This window comes from Dermacentor silvarum, chromosome 9 (assembly GCF_013339745.2).
Source record: "Dermacentor silvarum isolate Dsil-2018 chromosome 9, BIME_Dsil_1.4, whole genome shotgun sequence".
Classification (NCBI taxonomy): Eukaryota; Metazoa; Arthropoda; class Arachnida; order Ixodida; family Ixodidae; genus Dermacentor; species Dermacentor silvarum.
In genome coordinates, this window is record NC_051162.1 from 8,655,273 (window position 1) to 8,675,127 (window position 19,855).

Consider the following 19,855-nt stretch of genomic DNA (forward strand, 5'->3'; position numbering starts at 1 on the left):
GGGAACGGGGGAGGGGATAAAAAGAGCGATGAATGATGATGATAAGATTAGGAGGTGCGTATGTACATGTCCATCACGTTGAGGTCATACTAGAGCCGTGCATGGAGTCCAGTGGCTTGAAGGAAGGCTATAGTCGCTTCGATGACCACAGCTGCGCTGTTGGCGTCAGGCCAAGGACCTAATAGAATCTCGTCAGATATTGGTCTTTTAGTCACTCGTTCAATAGTACAAATGAGGCTCTGCCGTTCTCGCGCGTACGCTGAGCATGAGCCAAATATGTGCTCAAGTGTTTCTGGCACTGGGCAGTGATCGCAGTTGGGACCAGGGTCACTGCAGCCGATGATATGTGTATAACGCCTCGTAAGTGCAACACCAAGACGAATCCGGTGTAACATACTTGTTATGCTCCTCTTCAGTTTATGAGGCATGCGGAACTTCATTTCTGGGTCCCATTTGTGCAGTCGCCTGTGTCGTCGATCAGGATTGGTCCAGTACTGATGTGTAGAGTTCCACATAACGCACCGAAGCAAGGCATTCGTGTCTGTTCGTGAGAACGCGATGCTTACTTCTGGAGCATTATTTACAGCTATTTTAGCTTCCGCGTCTGCTTGTTCATTTCTTATCACACCACAGTGTGCAGGTATCCACTGAAAGGTGACGTGGTGGCCGCATTTGGTCGCAATGTCGAGAAGCTCTGCGATTTCTATAGCTCAAACATAATAAGGGCCTTGTCTCATAACGGACTCAATGGCTTGAAGAGCGGGTTTGGCGTCGCAAAATAAAGTCTATATGCGAGGAGGCTCTCTTGCAAGGAATCGTATTGCCTCGCGGATAGCAACAAGTTAGTTAGTTAGTGATAGATTTTTATGGCGCAAGGGCAACTGTGGCCAAAGAGCGCCAAACACAAGGTTGATGGTCGACTCAGGTTAGTGGGCAGTAAAAGAGAAGGATAAGAAACTTTGGTGTATAGGGCCTAAAATAATTGAGTAATGGTTACATTTAATGATTATGGGCAAAGCGTATGACATTTACAAGGTCACGCAGCCTCAGCAACAGTCCTTGTCAGGACAAGGAGTGCGGAGCGCCTGACATGTGAGATAAAGAATCTCAGCCATTTCCTCACGAATGAGACAAGGCTGAGTTCAATGGAAATATGAAATCGCACGTAGGAAGCCTACACTCGCTAAAAACTTAAAAACTCTTTTTAATGAAAACATTTGGTAGTCGCCGAGAAAGAAGGACGGGTGCGGAGGTATTTGGTTTCTGTACAGTTCTGGGAAGTGACATCTCCTATCTGGTTCTAGCCTCTTGCACATTCTTAGAACATGAATGACGGACAGTCGATCACCCCATTTTGGACAGTGCGGTGCTGGAGAACTGTTTAGCAGATGTTAATGTGTTGCATGTGTGTGTCCTATTCTAAGCCTGCATAGTGCAACCTCTTTATGTCTGTCGCGTTTCTCGGTAGCATATCTTCCTATTAATGGCTTTATTGTGTGCAGTTTGTTTTCAATTGCTCCATCCCATTCTTCTTGCCATTGCATACGGATTCTGTTTCTAATCTGTGGCCTGAGGTCCTCGTAGGGTATATTATCTATGTCAATAGAATTACGGAGAGCAGCTGACTGCGCAAGTCTGTCAGCTACCTCATTTCCAGCTATGTTGCAGTGCCCCGGTACCCAGCACACTGTGATTTTAAGTTTAGATTTCTGAGCCGACATGAGACATTTTAGAAGGAAATTAGTTATTGGATTTTTATGCTTTTTACCGGATGACAACGCAGTCACTGCACTGAGGGAGTCTGTATATATGATGGAGGCTGGTTGTTTATTCTGTAGGATGTGCTTTACGGCTAGGAGGATGCCACAGCATTCTGCAGTAAATATGCTTGTATGTTTGTTCATTGTTTTCGATTCGGAGAATTGAGGGCCATGTGCGGCACATGCGACAGCTGAAGACTTAGAGGCGTCAGTGTAATACTCTGCACACCTGTATTTTGCCTGCAAGTACATAAAGTGCTGATTTATTGCGAGCGGATGCCCATGTTTGCCCACCTCAAGAAATAACATATCACTGTGAACAGCGTGTATTTCCCAGGGCGCAATGGCGTCTTTGTGGGACACCACCTGGAGGTTGGAGGCCGGTATCTGCAGGCTTTCAATGTGTGACGTGACTCTAACGGGATATGGTGGCGTTGCTGATGGTCGTCTCAAGAACAACTGGGTGTTGCTTGTGTCCCGCAAGAGTTCACCAGATGAATGCTCTGCATGAGAGAGCACCTTAGTGGCATACACTATGCTTGTGCACTGCCTTCGTCGTTCCAGTGACCATCTGTTCGCCTCAACATACAGGCTGGCTATTGGGCTAGTTCTGAAAGCACCAGTGGCCAGACGGAGCCCAAGGTGGTACACGGGGTCAAGCATCTTTAGCGCAGACTTTGATGCTGATTCGTACACTACCGAGCCATAGTCAATACGTGATAGGACAACGCTAATCAGAAGGTTCAGTAGACAGTCACGGTCTGTACCCCATGACTGACTGGAAAATATCTTTATTAAGTTCAATGCTTTCAAGCATTTCAATCGCAACTGCTTGATATGTGGAACAAAGGTGAGCGTTTTATCTACCACAACGCCTAGGAATTTGTGATCTTGTTTAACGGCTATGGTCTGCCCGTTCAGTGTGATGTTGGGGTCTGGCCTAATGCCACGCTGCTGAGAAAAAGGTAAACAGACGGTTTTGCCACAGTTGAATTTAAACCCATTTTCATCTGCCCAGCTTGAGAGTTTATTTACCCCCAACTGAATTTGCCGTTCACAGATGGCCAAGTTGCAGGATTTGAAACTGATCTGGACATCGTCAACGTAAACAGAGTAAGAGATAGTTTTGGGCAATACACTGCTTAGAGAGTTCATTTTAACTATGAAAAGCGTGCAGCTGAGAACGCCACCTTGGGGAACGCCATTCTCCTGTATGAACCGCTTCGATAGAGCATTTCCAAGACGAACCACGAAGGTGCGTTCGGAGAGGTAGCTTTCTATAGTAATGCGCGTGTTTCCCGAGACTCCAAGAGAATGCAGATCACGGAGAATGCCATAACGCCAGGTCGTGTCATAAGCTTTTTCCAGGTCAAAGAATACAGAAAGACAATGTTGTTTGTGGATAAAGGCATCCCTGACATAAGATTCAAATGCTACAAGCTGGTCAGTTGTCGACCGACCAGACCTGAATCCAGCTTGACGTTGGTCAAGAAGGCCGTTATATTCAAGGAAATAAACGAGGCGGCGGTTTATCATTTTTTCAAACACCTTGCACAAGTCAAGGCAATGGGCCTGTAACTTGCTGCAAGCGTGGCTTCCTTTCCTTGTTTGAGGATTGGTATGATAACCGCCTCTTTCCAGCCTTCGGGTAGGCGCCCAAAGGACCATATCTTATTAAACAGAAAGAGTATGCTTATAAGGGTGTGTTCATGTATGTGCTTGAGCATGCCATAAGTAATCCTGTCTGGGCCTGCTGCTGAGTTGCCACATGTTCCCAGAGCCGCCTTCAATTCCTCCATAGTGAAAGGGCTATTGTACCCTCCTGTGGATGACCTTTTATCACGGATAGGTTTCCGCTCCTCCGCTAGCTTGTGTCGCATGAAGGTGTCTGTATAATGTGCTGAGCTGAAAATATATTCAAAATGTTGACCTATTGCATCTGCTTTGTGTTCCAGTGTATCACCAGCAGTGATGACCAGAGGCACTGGGTGAGCACTGCGCCGTTGAAGTGCTCTAAGTCTGTTGCACACTTTATGTGTATCTCTGTAGGAGTTTACAGATGAGAGGAATGACTGCCAGCTTTCCCGTTTGGATGCACGTCGGATACGCCTGCCATTTGCTTTAGCACGCTTGAAGTCTATTAAATTGTTAACTGTAGGATACCTGCGGAATTTCGACCATGCTTTGTTTGGTTCTCACGGGCATTCTTGCACTCCGCATTCCACCATGGCCTACGTTTGTTTTGTGTTTTATTTGATGTCTGTGGGATTGACTTCTGTGCGGCTTCTAAAATATGCAGAGTGATCATGGATTGTAATTCGTCTATCCCTAGGTCTACGATTGGAGAACTGGGCAGTTTTGAGAGTTCTCGGAACTTCTTCCAATCAGCAGCCTGTTCTTTAAATTTCCTATGATTATTTACAACCTTATTTATGTTTCCTGTGTGTTTTAAGCAAACAGGAAAATGGTTGCTTCCGTACAGGTTATCGATAACAGCCCACTCAGTGGTTGCCAAGAGCACCGGAGAGCCAATAGCAAGGTCTATTGCTGTGTTCGAGTTGTGTGCTAAATTAAAATATGTTGGGTCTTTTTTATTAAAAAAATCACAGCATATCCACGGGGTGAATGATGATGAGTGGGCGAAGCTCCGGAGGGAATCATCGGATCTCCCGCTTAAGGGGACGCTAGCACAAACGCGTTAGAAACGTGCAGTACTCTCTAGTAAGGGGGAGCGGCCACAGCGTCTTACGCAGCCATTTACACATGCCGGAACGTGCACCGCGTTTGCCGACGCCATCACATGACTGCTGAGAGAGTATACCCCCCGTATTCATAAACGCTCCTCGACTTGAACTTGACTTGCCACCGCTTTGGGCAGCGCGTTCGAAACGCGTTGAAGGTAAGGCGGAGAGGCCACAGCGTCTTACACCAGCTTCTTACACGGGCCGTAACGCGCTAGCACAAACGCGTTAGAAATGCGCTAGAAACGCGGCCTTTCATTAATGTTGGGTATTTATTGCCATCGTGGTGCGTTTGTCGATGTCCGCTTCGTGGCGTAGTGGGCTAACGCCGCGCGCTCGGAAGCGAGGGGTCCCTGGTTCGATTCCGCGCTACGGACACAACTTCGGAATTTTTTCTCATTTTTAACAGACTGGTTACACACTACTGGTTACACACTACTACTACGACGACGGGGACGGAACGGGTGCCGCTATAAGGAGCTTCGCCCCTAATATACAGGAACCGGAGGACAATAGAAATTTTTTGATTAGTGCACCTTGGGAATCAACTCTTGAACATCCCCATAGTGGGTGGTGTGCATTGAAATCTCCAACCAACATGAATGGATCCGGGAGCTGGTCAATAAGTTTTTCAAATTCTTGGACGGATAGCTGATGGTCCGGAGGAATATATAGGGAGCATACAGTTATTATTCTACCAAAAGTTAGAGCCCGTATTGCCACTGCCTCTAAATCGGTAACTAGTGTGATACTCTGACAGGGAATTGTGTTCTGCACAACAATAGCGACGCCACCCAATGAGTGGGCAGTGCCTTGCCTGTCTTTCCAGTATACTGCATATTCTTTGAGAAAGTTTGTGCGTGTTGAGTTTAAGTGTGTTTCCTGTAGGCAAAGTATGTTTGGTTCGTATTGTGCAAGTATTTCATATATGTCATCCAGATTCCTGAGTAGCCCTCGGCAGTTCCAGTGTATAATGCTCTCAGCAGCCATTTTTGCGAGTGATAAGGGGACCGGTTATTCAAGTGTCACCGCCTTTGTTAGGCGGCTTGACTGGCGGATGTTTTTTTCTGTTTGAGGCGGTCTAGAAAACTCCGCCTCTCTTTGGGGGACTCTCTCAGCGTCGGAGACACCGAAGATCCCGGGGTCACTTCCATTGCTTCCGGCGGAGACTCGGAAGCGGATGAGGGTTTGTCAAGAAGGGTAGACTCCCTCTCAGTTGTCTGTGTTGTTCCAGAGGAGTGTGAGAAGTTGACCTCTGGAACTTGGAAGGTTGGTGCAGCCGATGGCTGCTTGCTGGGGGGGCCGAGAAAGGCGCTCATCAGCAAAGCTGTACTGCGTGCCCACCGTAACTAGACGCCGCCCGGCCCCCCGGCGCGCTGCGTCAACGTAGGATCTTGCGGAGAGAAGCGAGAGCTTCTTCCGGGCTTCAGGGAATGTTATGTTTTCGGTTACCTTGATTTGAATTATTTTTTTCTCATTTTGGAATATTTCACAGGTTCGCGAGTATGCAGCGTGCGGCCCATGACAGTTGGGACATTCTGTTTGAGTGGCACTGCAACTTTCGGTTGGATGCTCGTGAGCACCACACTTTGCACAGGTGAGTTTTCCGCGACATGTGTTGGATCCGTGTACGTACTTTTGGCACTTGAAGCATCTTCTCGGGCTTGGGACATAGGGGCGGACTTTGCAGTGAATGAACTCTGCTGTCACAGCGTCTGGTAGACGGGAACGATTAAACGTCAAGACGATATGGGGTGTCACTACATCTTCACCGTTTCGCCTTATGGTGATGTGGTGTAGGGCGATGACACCTTGATCTCTGAAGCCATCGAGGAGGTCAGTCTGTTTCGCGGATCAGATCACGTTCTGATATGACGCCTTGAACTGTGTTTAGACTGCGATGGGGGGTAACGGACACCTGTAAGTGGGCGAACTGCTTTTGCTTGAGGAGGATGTCGGAATGATCTTTCTTTGACACTTCAACAAGAAGATCACCGGATGACAGTTTCTTTGCTTCATAGTTTTTGCCTATCAGCTTCTCAAGGGTCCTAGCGATAACAAAAACGGACATTGCAGCAACAGAGTCATTGTCTACAAGAGAGTGTATAATCAGGAAGCGTCTGAAGTGATCACATTGAGTTCGAGTTTTGTCTAACATGTCTTCGGTGCGGCCCCTTTTCAGGGACCGATCGGGTTTTTTGGAAGAAAAAGTACTCATGCGATATGGATATGCCGACGGTTCCTAGAATGTCACCTGTGTTTCACCGTCTTATTCACAGGAAGGTCCCGGGGCTCGCCTCCTGGTACACAGACGAAGAGCCCATCGGCCGGAGCTTGACCATGGCCCCGACCGCCACCGTTCATGGTTTCTACCCTTCACCTCAAAACCTTTCGCCACGGTGCGGATGACAGCTTCGGTATGGGGGCTAAGGGTCCGTGGTGGCGCCAAGCACCATCACCTTGATACTCAAGGTGCCCTTGCGGGGACAGCAACAAGTTCTGCGGCAGTTGAAGTGGACTTGTGGTCTAATTTAAACCGTCGAGCGATGGACATTTGCGGGATGACAAAGGCTGCGACGGAGGCACATGGGGTAACAGAGCCATCGGTATACACGTGAGAAGTACCACTGTATGCTGTAAAAATGTGCGATAGGGTAAGTTGCTTAAGGCCAATGGATGGAACACAGGACTTCCTCGTAATCCTAGCGATTTGAAGTTTAACAAGCGGTTTATGCAGGCCCTTCGGAGGTGCACTAGGAATGCATGGGGAAGAGAATCTAAACGGCAGAATATTCTCATGAAGCGATATAGTTCTTGAAAAACTGCAGTTTGGGTGCGTGGCATGGAGTGATGATAGGGGATGGTGCTTATGTTGGGTCAACAAGCGTAGCTGCAGTCGAAGAGGTTCGCAGACCATATATACGTTGATGGGACAAGCCCGAGCTTTCGCGATGGTACCATTGGTTGAGGTGCAGCGTGGTAGGCCCAAGCACGTGCGCAATCCTTCAACTTGTATGCTCTCTAACGTCCGCACACAGCTGGGTCTCATGTTCGACAGCACAGGCATGCTGTATTTTTGGGCACAAGTGCTGTATTTGTGGGTAATACTGTGAATGGCGAACTTGTGGGCACAAGTTCGCCATTCACAGTATTGCTGCTGTTTTTTTCATCGTCACTACCACGTGACAACAGGAGGCCAAAGCCAAGTGGGTAGTTCTAACATGCATTAAGGCATGAGCGAGGTAAGCCTTTTTTTTCGGAAACCATGTGCAATGATAGCACATCGCAAAAAAATACTTATTCAAGCGCTGCGAAACGCGCGCGCTCTCTGTTCATGCCACCAGGTGAGCACGGTGCAGAAACCACGGCTTGCAGCGCTCTGGTGGCACCACCGCGAAACAAACCTAACCACTGTCGCCCGGATGCAGCCTCCATGCGTCACCAACGCTCTCGCCCGCAGATGCACCAGCTCGCCTTCACGAGCGCTCACTAGGTGGCGCAACAAGCGCCGACGGCCTAAGGCTAGTATACTAAGGCTCCTCTACTTTTCAAAGTAGATGATGATGATGATATGATGCCTACCCTTTGTAGCGGGTGGGCATGGCTACCTCAATGGTGCTCTAGCTAAAACATGGTGTCTGGCTAGGGCTAGACACCATGCCCTAGCCAAAAACTTTTGTTTAAAAAGAAAAAAAACGAGAAGGAAATAGACAAGTCTATGAACACTAGTGAACACAATCACGCGTGCACTGTCGCCCAACGTGGGCCGTTAACACTTAAGAGTTTCTGCTCTCCAGCGCTCGAGGCGCCCCTTCGTCCATGCTCGACAACTACACGCGTGCCCTCTCGGGGGGTCTGAGAAGCAGCGCTAGCAGACGATGCGCCACTCGCTCCCGTGCATTCTGCGGACGCCTGAAACCGCACTCAGTGTGCGCTTGAAGTGGTTAATTATGAACATTTGAGGCCTAATCTGCTTAGGAAACTTCAAACGACAGAGACAAGAACTTCAATGAGCCCGGAGAACGTTAAACGTTGAAATAAAACGCGTGCGTTTCCGGAGCAGCTCATTCTTCTTAACAGCTTTCCACAGCGGCGGTCATACAGGACATCTTTATTTCATTCGTTGTTAGCAGGTATTGAAATTCAGCGCAACTTGAAGTAGAGATTATATTTGGGCCAGCTGATAGTACTTGCTTCCTAGTTCGCAAAAATAGGCAGGTTGTGACCTTACTGCAACTTTCAGAAATGTCATTGCGCACCGAGCGCTGTAATAGTGCGCAGTGCATATTATGCGCTATTATCGGTTTTACTGCGTTTGTCAGTGTTCCGCAGTATTCTCATGGTTACACGGTCATTTTAACCTAAGGTTTTGTTTTTAAAGTACTCTAATAGCTTTACTTCGGAGAAAGCTGCACTGCATCTGTGGATTATCAGCAACCTGAGTACCTTCCAAGAACTAGGAAATATAGCATGCGTACTAGTGTCTATGAGGCGCCGATTTTAATTTCTGTCTATTTGTAAAGAAATGCTTTTATTCCAAGCCTTCCCCATTTCACAACTCCGACCACCTCCATGCCTATGTCCTTTGCAAGCCCCGTAGATATAAAAGTATGTTTGCAATGTTAGGCAATGCACTTGCAAATAAATTTGGGGTATTTCTACACCTATAGGCTCTAAAACCAGACTATAGAAAAGCTGAGTTAAGTGGTTTTTTTGTAGAGATGCAGCAGAATAAAGGAACACATATTCAAAAATTGGCTTTTATTGCGCGAATGCAGAACAAACTTTTTCTTTAAAAGCAAGCACTGATTTGAAGCATGTCCTATAGTAGGATACAATAAAACAACAGCAGTTAGCAAATAGCACAATTGTCCACAGCGTCCTGTAGCACTGCACTGACCAACACAGCAATAAAAACAACTCGATCGTTGCTGTTCGACTATATCAAAGGAGCCCAAGTCATTAACATTCTTAAGCTTATTTCTTATGGGCGTTGGAGCAATGAAGCATGGCATGGAACCTAAGTGCACGCAAGAGTAAAAACCGCACAAAATTCATTCTTCCTTCTGCTGATATTGTTGTGACCGCGAGGAATGGAAAATAACTTTTTTTTTGGTCCTCCGAGCGGTGGCGGCAACCTAATGCACAGCAGCCCGGCATACTAGCATGTCACGCTGCAAACGTTGATTTTAAACACATAATTCCTGCGTCTGCTCAAGCATCAGGTAAGTACATAGGCTCTTCTAGTTTACTACAACAATGTAACAGAGGCGCGTGAAGTGCTTTCTGCTTACCGAAAACGTCCAAATACACGCTCGAAAACAAAGAACACTCGCAAATTCCGCCGGCACAGCGACCACTGCGGGACCCTTTGGGCGGGGCGAGAAGGCGGAAAGATGGCGTTTCGCCAACCGCCCTATCGCAGGGCGCGGCGGCTGCATCAAAACTTTTTGCTACCTTTGAAAAATAGAGGCGGCCGAAAGCCCCTGGAATTTTCCAGGGGCTTAGAGCGGCCACGCGCACCGAACAACGCGTTTCGTTTGCTGAGCACTGGGCGTCTCAAAGACCTACTAGTCTGTCGCTCGGCGAAGAACGCGCCCCCTAACTCGGTTTCGGGAGCGCCCGCTCGCACATTGGGTGCCTTTGTATCGCAAATCTACCGGCCGATCGCGAAGGACGCACACGAAAGAAAGAGGCAAACAAAGCAATTCGCTCTAAAAAGGCCAGTAAGTAACCACGAAAGGCAGAGTTGCTTACCTGATATTAGTTTTCACGCTCCAGCCTCAAATTTTGTCAAACCGACTGAGCTGAATCTAAAGGTATCGTAAAAACATTCTCGCACGCAGCCACGCATGCCCGCGAATTCAAGCCTGTTGGCATACACAACGATTAAGCGCACAAAATACGACGACGGAGTGCTTATATAAACAAAGTACACGTCGCGTAGGCATTGTGTTAGCATGTGCGGATAAATGGCAACATGCTCACTGAACTGTGCCATATCTACTACGTTATGACCAGCAGCAAATTACGTAAGCCCTGACACATACTATCAGAGACTCGTAATGCCACGTACACACTAGCGGCAAAACGCGCGCGGCGCGCCGCCGGCGGCAAGACGCGCGAAGCGAAAGCAGCCGCGAAACGGATTTTGCTTCCCGCGGCATGGATCGCTCCTGGACCAATTTTTTGCGGTTTGTCGCGTGCCGCGGATGAAGGAGACCAATGAGAGCGGCCCGCTTCCGTGACGTGCGCGGGTGAAATGGTGCCATGCGGACCCGCCCGACCGCTTGTTTCTCGTTTCGCACTATCACCTGCACGCGTCAGCTCCCGGATAGTTCGAGAAGGGGAGAGGAGTCTAGTCTGTCACGTGATTGCCGCAGCGGCGCGCCGCCGGTTGGTGTGGCCGCCCTGCCGCTGCGTTTTGCCGCCGGCGGCGCGCCGCGCGCGTTTTGCCACTAGTGTGTACGTGCCATAAGTTACCTCGCATAGTCTTATGGAGGATCGCCGGCTTCCTAAACAAACGAAACCGGCGCAAGGTCCCACGTGACCCCAGTAGATCAATAGCGACGCGGTGTCAGCTTCGCGTGCCTTACTTTACGAAGTTTCACTGGTCTTACGGCGGACAACTGGGCGCCTTTTATCGCTGGGGCATCAGTTAGCCTCGCCAAATGCATTGGAAGATAGGAGAGTCGGCACTCCTGTCTATCTTTCTCCGTGCTATTAACTAACGTGTTCCATTTGACAGTGTGACCGCACTGTACGTTCGGACAGGCCATCGATTGCTCGCTCTCTTGAATTTTGCAACCAGTAGAAATAAAGCTTGAAAAAAACGAAGGGGATTACAACACCCAGAACAAGCCCGTTCCCAAACCTTGTCCTTGAATTTTATTGCGCCAATTTCATTCAAGCTACGTTCCTCTTCTTTTTCAATCACAGCCGAACAGCCTTGTCTCGCTGGCAGCCGTGAGAGCTCCTCTCGCTTGCCAGTACACCTTTCGCACCGTCACGGCAGGCCGTGTATGTTCCTCTCGTGCCTCGTGGCGCTGCTCCGCTGAGTGAACGCGCTGCCACAGACACGGCATATGTAGGGCCGCAGCCCCGTGTGGGTGAGCATGTGCCTCTGCAGAGCGTCCTTCCTGGCGAAGGACAGCAAGCAGTCGGCGCACAAGAACTCGTCCGAGCTTCCCCGGTGCGTCCTGCGATGACGCGCCAAGTGCGAGGAATTTGCGAAGCGACGGCCGCACACGTCGCACGCGCGCTCCGAGCTGGCCTGCGATCTCGAACTGCGCCGGCCGGTGCTTTCTTGGCGGACGGTCGCCTCATCCCCGTTCTCGTCGTCGGGTCTCACCCTGCGAGATCGCCGCCATTTAGAGAAGCCAAGTTGATATTTACCGACCATGCATGGTTGAAAAGTCGAAGTGAAGACAACGCTACGATCGCACCGCCGCACTTATTTACGACCTACTTTAGCTGAAAAAAAAATAATAAATTATGGGGTTTTACGTGCCAACAGGATGATCTGATTATGAGGCATGCCGTAGTGGGGGCTCCGGAAAATTGAGCCACCTGGTATTCTTTAACGTGCACCTAAATCTAAGTACAAGGGTGTATCGTTCGCATTTCGCCCCATCGAAATGCGGCCGCTGTAGCCGGGAACTTTAGTTGACAGTGCGCACGTTATATGCAGATATTCCCCTCTGCGTAGCCAGCGATCTGTAATGCGCAATGTCAAAGCCGTCTCCCTGCGTCTCCCTTTATTGCTCATGTGCTTATATATACCGAAAGCAGCATTATGAATGCGTTGTGGATTGCTATTTGGGTCATTTCGCCTTTCATCATTTAGTAGGGTGATCTGAATATTAGGAATTTCGAATTCAACTTGAATACTTCTTGCTATTCTGATACACTACGATGTATCAAAATAGCAAGAAGTATTCAGAACCAATCTGAAGGTATGCCTTCAGATTGGTTCTGAAACTGGGGTGCAAGAGAGATAGATATACATATTTATTTAGACAAGGGCAGAGGGGTCGGCCAAAGCTATAGCTTGCTCTGGCCGGCTACTCCACACAGGAAAAAAGGGGCGGAGAGAAAGAAGAGTGACGATGAAGATATTAGGAGGAGGAGAAGCTAAATATGCATGACAGGGTACGTGCACAATTTGCAACATAGCGCTTACTGAAGCGCGCAATAAAGTGCAAGAGTGATACAGTATTTGCATTTTCTTGTGTCAACAATTCTAGTAGGCGGCTCCTTGCGGTGGTCTTGCGTCACTTTGATCGTTTCACATGGCCTCACCTTATGCAGAACGACCTGACACAAAGTGGCAGAGCTCACTAGATGTCTCATGTTTATTTTGCAATTGCATCTTTTGCATAAAATTTTGCTCTTTGGGTACTATTTAAAAAAAACCCAATTTCTTTTTAAGTTGCCTTCCGCACGTTATTGCAGTAAAGTAGAAAAGGGCTTTTCCCTCACTTTCATTTAATTTTATTATTGCGATAGCAATTATATGGACACTCCAGACGCATTTCTGCCGGCGGCGTCTCCGTGAGGTTCCGCATAAATTCCACGGGCGATAAAATCGTCGCCGTGCGCCGTATGCTCTATGTGCGAGTGAAAGCGTGCGAGGGTGAGCCGGCATTCGCGGTTTAATCTCGCACACGCAAGAGCGGGAAGCGGAAAAGAAGCGCGCCGTCTTCCAGTCGCGCACAACACTTCGGAGGGAGCGTAGGGAGGCGCATTTTACTCCGCGTTGAGTGAACGCGCGCACCTGCGGGGCCGCAAGGCTCTGAGGGAGGGAAGGGGAAGTCCGCCTACTGCGCCACGCTCTTCCGCCCAGGCGGCTGTATCTTGAAAGCAATCTGCGGAGAGGGCAGAGTCCTTCCTCGCTGCCCTGTGTTTTCGCGGCTAAGTTCGCGCTGGTGCGAGCGGCGGGCCGAAGGTCGATTCGCTCGCTGCTGTTGCCGCGCTCACTACCGAGTTTTGACAGCGAGTTTCCGCAGTCATCGAGTAAGATGCGTTCATGTTTGCTTGTGCGTGCGTGACACCATGATTGTGATTTTGTTAGTATGCCTATGTTTACAAGTTTATACGGCCGATGAAACTACTATCCTTACTTCGTATAGCTGTCCACTAGCTTGCTATCGCAATAGATGCTTCGCCTTTCGGGCGAAACTGAGACTTTTTTCGCTACATGAAACAGGAAACGAGAGTTTGGCATTGCGCTGCTGAACTCGAGGTCGCGGGTTCGATCCCGGTTTCAGTGGCCACATTTAGACGAAAACGTTCATGCCGTTGTCCCCCACTACGGCGTGCCTCAGATCGTGGTTATGGCACGTAGAACTTTAAATTCGCGTCTGTCGATGCCACCTCGATGATTTGGAGATATTGAAACATTCGAAAGCTTGGCAGGAGTGGTGATACGTTAGGAAGATAACTTTGGAGGCTTATCCCATAAAACAGAGAGGCACGAGTTGTATTAGTGATACGTCTGTTTTTCTGTTTCACAACGAGATTCAGCTGTTAAAAACGTTTCTGCAATCGCTTTAGACGACACTGACACAGTGTTGCTAGGTTTGGCTATATATAGCCAAACTGGGCTACAGAAAAAAAATTTGGCGTCCATTTCGACGAGTTGGCTATGTGGCTATATTTGAGCTACTGAAAATCAGCGACTTGGCTTTCTTTAGGCCAGAAGTGGCACCCTAATCAACGCTCTAGAGGGGCTCTGATCGAGTAGAAACAAATCTCGAATGCTATGTTATAGCTGGCTGGACTAGCAGCGCGCCTGTGCGTGCGTGCGTGCGTGCGCGAAATGCCCTCCGTCCCCCCTCCCCCCCCATTCTCTGGGCCGTTGTCTGAGCCGGTGGCTTTGATCTTTGATGTACTTAAACTTACATCGCACTTCACCATGAGACACCCGATCCCCGGGCATCGGGATGAGCCTGGGAGTAAAGGGCTTTTCACAGTACACTGTACTAACATCGCTATGCTCAGAGAGCAATAAAATAGCGTCGGGCGATCGTGACGCCGATATGAAAGAAGCACGGGTAGATGACACGCTCCACGGCTATGGCTTCTTGTGAACTATCGCGCCGGGCACAGCTTTCGACCTGCTTCACGTTTCTCACGCTAAGCTTTACTGCCATTTTCCTTTACCTACGAGATGAGTTTTTGTTCGTGCTTACATTAGCGGTTCATTTCCATAGGTTAGACTTAAGATCGAATCTTCCTCGGGGAGGAGAATCGAACCATGGGGAAGTGGGCCAAGTATGCTAGAAAGTTTAAAACAGAATGGGAGTAAGACCCCGAGCCCAAAGTGGGTCCTGGTGAGTTTACTTATAGATGGTTTGCCCGTAACGTCGTGGATGCAGATACTCATTCCACTAATATCGAAACATGTTTGCCACGATGTCATCAGTGCGCCACGTCACATGAACATCACTCAGTGTGTTAGCTTAGCAGGAGAGCGTGTCATGCTGCTGGATCGAGGACGGAGGTTGGAATGCCTGCCACGGCGGCCGCGTTTCAATCGAGGCGAAATGTAGGAACACCCGTGTACTTAGATTTATGTGCACGTTAAAGAACCCCAGGCGATCAAAATTAATCCGGAGTCCTCCAATGCTTCATGCCTCCCTATCATATCGGGGTTTTGGCACGTAAAACCGCAGTAATTATTATTATTAGCATATCAGCATGGTTCGCTTCTTTACATTAACCAGTTTTCACAGGATTACCACTGTTATCAATTTGGCGTTTACCTTTGTTCTTTGTGAGCCGTCGCGGCTTTTGCCATTTCGAGCGAGTTACGTTCGGGATGTGCTCGTCGCCGCAAACGACTGCGCGCTTCTTACACTGGAGTGCCGTTTTGCGCAGCAAACGTTTAAAGCTTCGCTTACACCGATTGAGACAGCGAGCGGCATCCGTTGCCTCTCAATTCTTTTTAGCGCATGTTATTGGCGTGCTAGACACCTAAGATGGTGGCCAGGTTAATGTAAATGGAAACCATATTGAGTTTGTCCCAGGTAACCCGGGCCAAGGTAATTAACGAGAAAACAAGATAGGATGCGGGGACAATTAACGCGAGATATCATAGCGTGAAACACTGGTTTTGGCTCATAAAAAAGAAGCCGTGGGTGCGTCACCGTCGCAGACCGCTGGAGAGCTGAAGTTTTTCTACGCCGTAGGCAGTTGTCACCTGAGAGCTCAATGATGCTTATCATTATTTTGCGTTCACGTGAGCTAAAAAGCAGAGATCGTAGTTATTATTGCTGCATATAACTAAAAAATCACAGCATATCCACGGGGTGAATGATGATGAGTGGGCGAAGCTCCGGAGGGAATCATCGGATCTCCCGCTTAAGGGGACGCTAGCACAAACGCGTTAGAAACGTGCAGTACTCTCTAGTAAGGGGGAGCGGCCACAGCGTCTTACGCAGCCATTTACACATGCCGGAACGTGCACCGCGTTTGCCGACGCCATCACATGACTGCTGAGAGAGTATACCCCCCGTATTCATAAACGCTCCTCGACTTGAACTTGACTTGCCACCGCTTTGGGCAGCGCGTTCGAAACGCGTTGAAGGTAAGGCGGAGAGGCCACAGCGTCTTACACCAGCTTCTTACACGGGCCGTAACGCGCTAGCACAAACGTGTTAGAAACGCGCTAGAAACGCGGCCTTTCGTTAATGTTGGGTATTTATTGCCATCGTGGTGCGTGTGTCCATGTCCGCTTCGTGGCGTAGTGGGCTAACGCCGCGCGCTCGGAAGCGAAGGGTCCCTGGTTCGATTACGCGCTACGACCACAACTTCGGAATTTTTTTCTCATTTTTCTCAGACTGGTTACACACTACTGGTTACACACTACTACTACGACGACGGGGACGGATCGGGTGCCGCTATAAGGAGCTTCGCCCCTAAAATAATAACTTTGTACTATTTGTCATAAAATAAAATCACTTTGATTTCGCCCTCTGCAGCGATTCGCTGGAACTTGAGAGCTTTCGGGGCCAACCAAAAAGTTTCTTCCTCCATGCAAGAAGTTGTGTGTGCAAGCGTGATGTCAACCGTCACGGCAACAAATACATTTGGTTACAACGGGTTCTGCAAAAAAAGGATTGCCGTAGTTGTATGGGAAAATTTATATACAAATAAAACTGCAAATGAAAATTCACTCGCACATAGAGCATATGGCGCACGGCGACGATTTTATCGCCCGTGGACTTTATGCGGAACCTCACGGAGACGCCGCCGGCAGAAATGCGTCTGGAGTGTCTATATTTGGCTACGAAATATTTTGCTCTCTTTTTGTATTTGGCTGCATTTGGGCTACAATTTGTATAACTTTGGGCTACGCCGCCTCGTCCGACCTGGAAACACTGCGTGACTGACACACGCATGCGCATTTGCGGAATCCCCCCAGCTCTGCTGTACGAATAAAACAGTTGAAGTTCAGCGCTCGACATATTGTTTCCTGCTTTTCTTTCTAAGTATTTGTTTTCCTGTTAGCGCAACCATGTATTCCTCAGAAACTAATATTATTTTAACGTGATAGCGTTTAGGGCGCCGTGTCGCAGGAAATCTGACGTCGGCATCCGGCGTGTGATCGCGGATGACGGGAGAAAATCGTCCAACCACATCGACCGCGCAGGTCCTCCACGTGGTGCAAGGTTTTGGGAACAAAAATTGAATTTCTCACAGTGAAATCCGCCAGAAAAATGGTAAAGTACGACTTGACGATTCTGCGTCGGATTCGCCGTCGGATTGTTTACCAATCGGCGTCGGACTGTAATTTGTATGTACGAGAAAACATAATTCTGCTACGAGGAAACTCAAACACAAACCCCTTTTCCAGCATTTCTACCAGACCTACACGCGTCGGGGCCATAGCAAACAATTAATAAAATAATAAAAAAGGTGCTAGGGCCTTCACATTTTAATATAAGACCACTTACATTGCCCCTGAAAAAATTGTTTTTCCAGCAATGCATTTCAGTTTAATAGTGAAGCCCACTTTAAGGGGATCGGTGTAAGCTTGGTCTTTGAAAGCTGGCTTTCCCACCTAAAGAGTTGCAGTGAATGAAGCGTACTTGCCGTATGCGAACGATGCGATGCGAACGGGTCCCGATAACGCTATCGCGTTCTACTCTTAAAGGCAAAGCTTAAGCGTCCTCCAATTTTATTGCGATAGCAATTATATGGACACTTCAACCGGATTTCTGCCGTCAACGTCGCCGTCGCCGTGAGGTTACCTATAGATAAAATCTTCGCCGCGTGCCATATGCCCGAGAGGAAGCGTGCGGGGACGCGCGCTATCACGGAGAGCGAACGCACTCAATCTCCCACGTGCAAGCAAGGAAGCGGGAAGCCAGCGCCGGAGTGAGCGGGGGGGGGGGGGGGGGGGGCGCACTTCCACTCTGCCAACAACCGCGCTCGTCGCTCGCTCGCACCGTCTCTTATCTCCACACGGCTCTGACCTTTATGCGCCGTGCATTCGCCGCTCAGTTTCCGTTGAAGCGATAGACCGCACGTACCTTCGCCGCTGCGGCGTATCCGCTTGCTGCCAGAGTTTTGACGGTCGTTGTCTGCAGTCACTCAGTGTGATCTATTCATGTTTGTTTGTGCGCGCTCACACCACGCTTGTTCATTCACTTAGTAATAGTCGGGCCACATTTTCCAACGCACGCTACACATGCAATGCTGCCCGGATCGGCAGTGCAGCGCTACAGGTGAGTCCCTTCGCACGCGCTGCCCACGGGAAGCGCTTCTCATCACCACCACCGTTTCACACGCGCCTTCTCGTGGTCATCGAGTCTCTCTTCATGTCGGTCTACTTACGCCGCAGCACACCTGCTTATTAATCAGCTCATGTTTACTACAATTCATATTGCTACCAAAGCCGCTCACCTTACTTCGTATGACATTGCTGTGTTGCTATCGCATTCATTGCTTCGCCCTTAGGGCGAAACTGTGACATTTTTTCGTTAGTCTCAGCTTATGCTTAAACCGTAACCCGCAGTGCCAAGCTACAGTGCAATAATTTCATATGATTTCCACATTCCGTATAATTTACACGCACGCATCTATACTTTTACGAAAAAGATACTGCTAAAAAAATAGACAAGCACGACAGGGCAACAACACGGGCAAGCGCAAATTTTAATCGGGTAGCGTTAAGGGCCCGTGTCGCACGGCGTCTGGCGGAAATAATCATGCCGAACCACATCATCCCGAACCAGCCCGACCACACAGGCCCTCCGCATAGCGCAAGGCGTCAGTGAACAAAAATTGAACTTCTCAAAGTAAAATACTTCAGAAAAATCGTAAAGTACGACTTAACCACAACCTACAGGAGTGATAGCGTCGGACTGTGCGAGAAAAATACGAGGATATACCTGAAAAAATCCTAATAAGCAGCCAGGGATCTTTGAATGCTATTGCGTTCCACTCATAAAGGTGAAGCTTGAGCGTCCTCCAATTCTGATGGTGGTTAGCTGTAGTTTGGTTCAAGGCAACATTGAGGGGAATGTTGAAAGCCCAGCATTTCAAATTTTTTATTGCGATAGCAATTATATGGACACTTCAACCGGATTTCTGCCGTCGGCGTCGCCGTCGTCGTCGTCGTCGCCGTTGCCGTGAGGTTACCTATAGATAAAATCTTCGCTGCGTGCCGTATGCCCGAGCGGAAGCGTGCGGGGACGCGCGCTATCACGGAGAGCGAACGCACTCAATCTCCCACGCGCAAGCAAGGAGGCGGGAAGCCAGCGCCGGAGTGAGCGGGGGCGGAGGGGGGGGGGTGCACTTCCACTCTGGCAACAACCGCGCTCGTCGCTCGCTCGCACCGTCTCTTATCTCCACACGGCTCTGACCTTTATGCGCCGTGCATTCGCCGCTCAGTTTCTGTTGAAGCGATAGACCGCACGTACCTTCGCCGCTGCGGCGTATCCGCTTGCTGCCAGAGTTTTGACGGTCGTTGTCTGCAGTCATTCAGTGTGATCTATTCATGTTTGTTTGTGCGCGCTCACACCACGCTTGTTCATTCACTTAGTAATAGTCGGGCCACATTTTCCAACGCACGCTACACATGCAATGCTGCCCGGATCGGCAGTGCAGCGCTACAGGTGTGTCCCTTCGCACGCGCTGCCCACGGGAAGCGCTTCTCATCAACACCACCGTTTCACACGCGCCTTCTCGTGGTCATCGAGTCTCTCTTCATGTCGGTCTACTTACGCCGCAGCACACCTGCTTACTTAATCAGCTCATGTTTACTACAATTCATATTGCTACCAAAGCCACTCACCTTACTTCGTATGACATTGCTGTGTTGCTATCGCATTTATTGCTTCGCCC

General features: G+C 49.1%; 1 protein-coding gene across 2 annotated transcripts in view; it reads right to left on the reverse strand.

The window, feature by feature from the left end:
- Positions 1–11,431: 11,431 nt before the first annotated feature.
- LOC119464980 (zinc finger protein 2-like) overlaps positions 11,432–19,855 on the reverse strand; it is a 77,641-nt gene continuing 69,217 nt past the window's right edge. For both annotated transcript variants that reach the window (XM_049656552.1, XM_049656551.1), the window contains exon 3: positions 11,432–11,853. In XM_049656552.1, the coding sequence (XP_049512509.1) occupies positions 11,508–11,853 (346 nt within the window). In that variant the 3' untranslated portion in view covers positions 11,432–11,507. The remainder of the gene's footprint in view (positions 11,854–19,855) is intronic.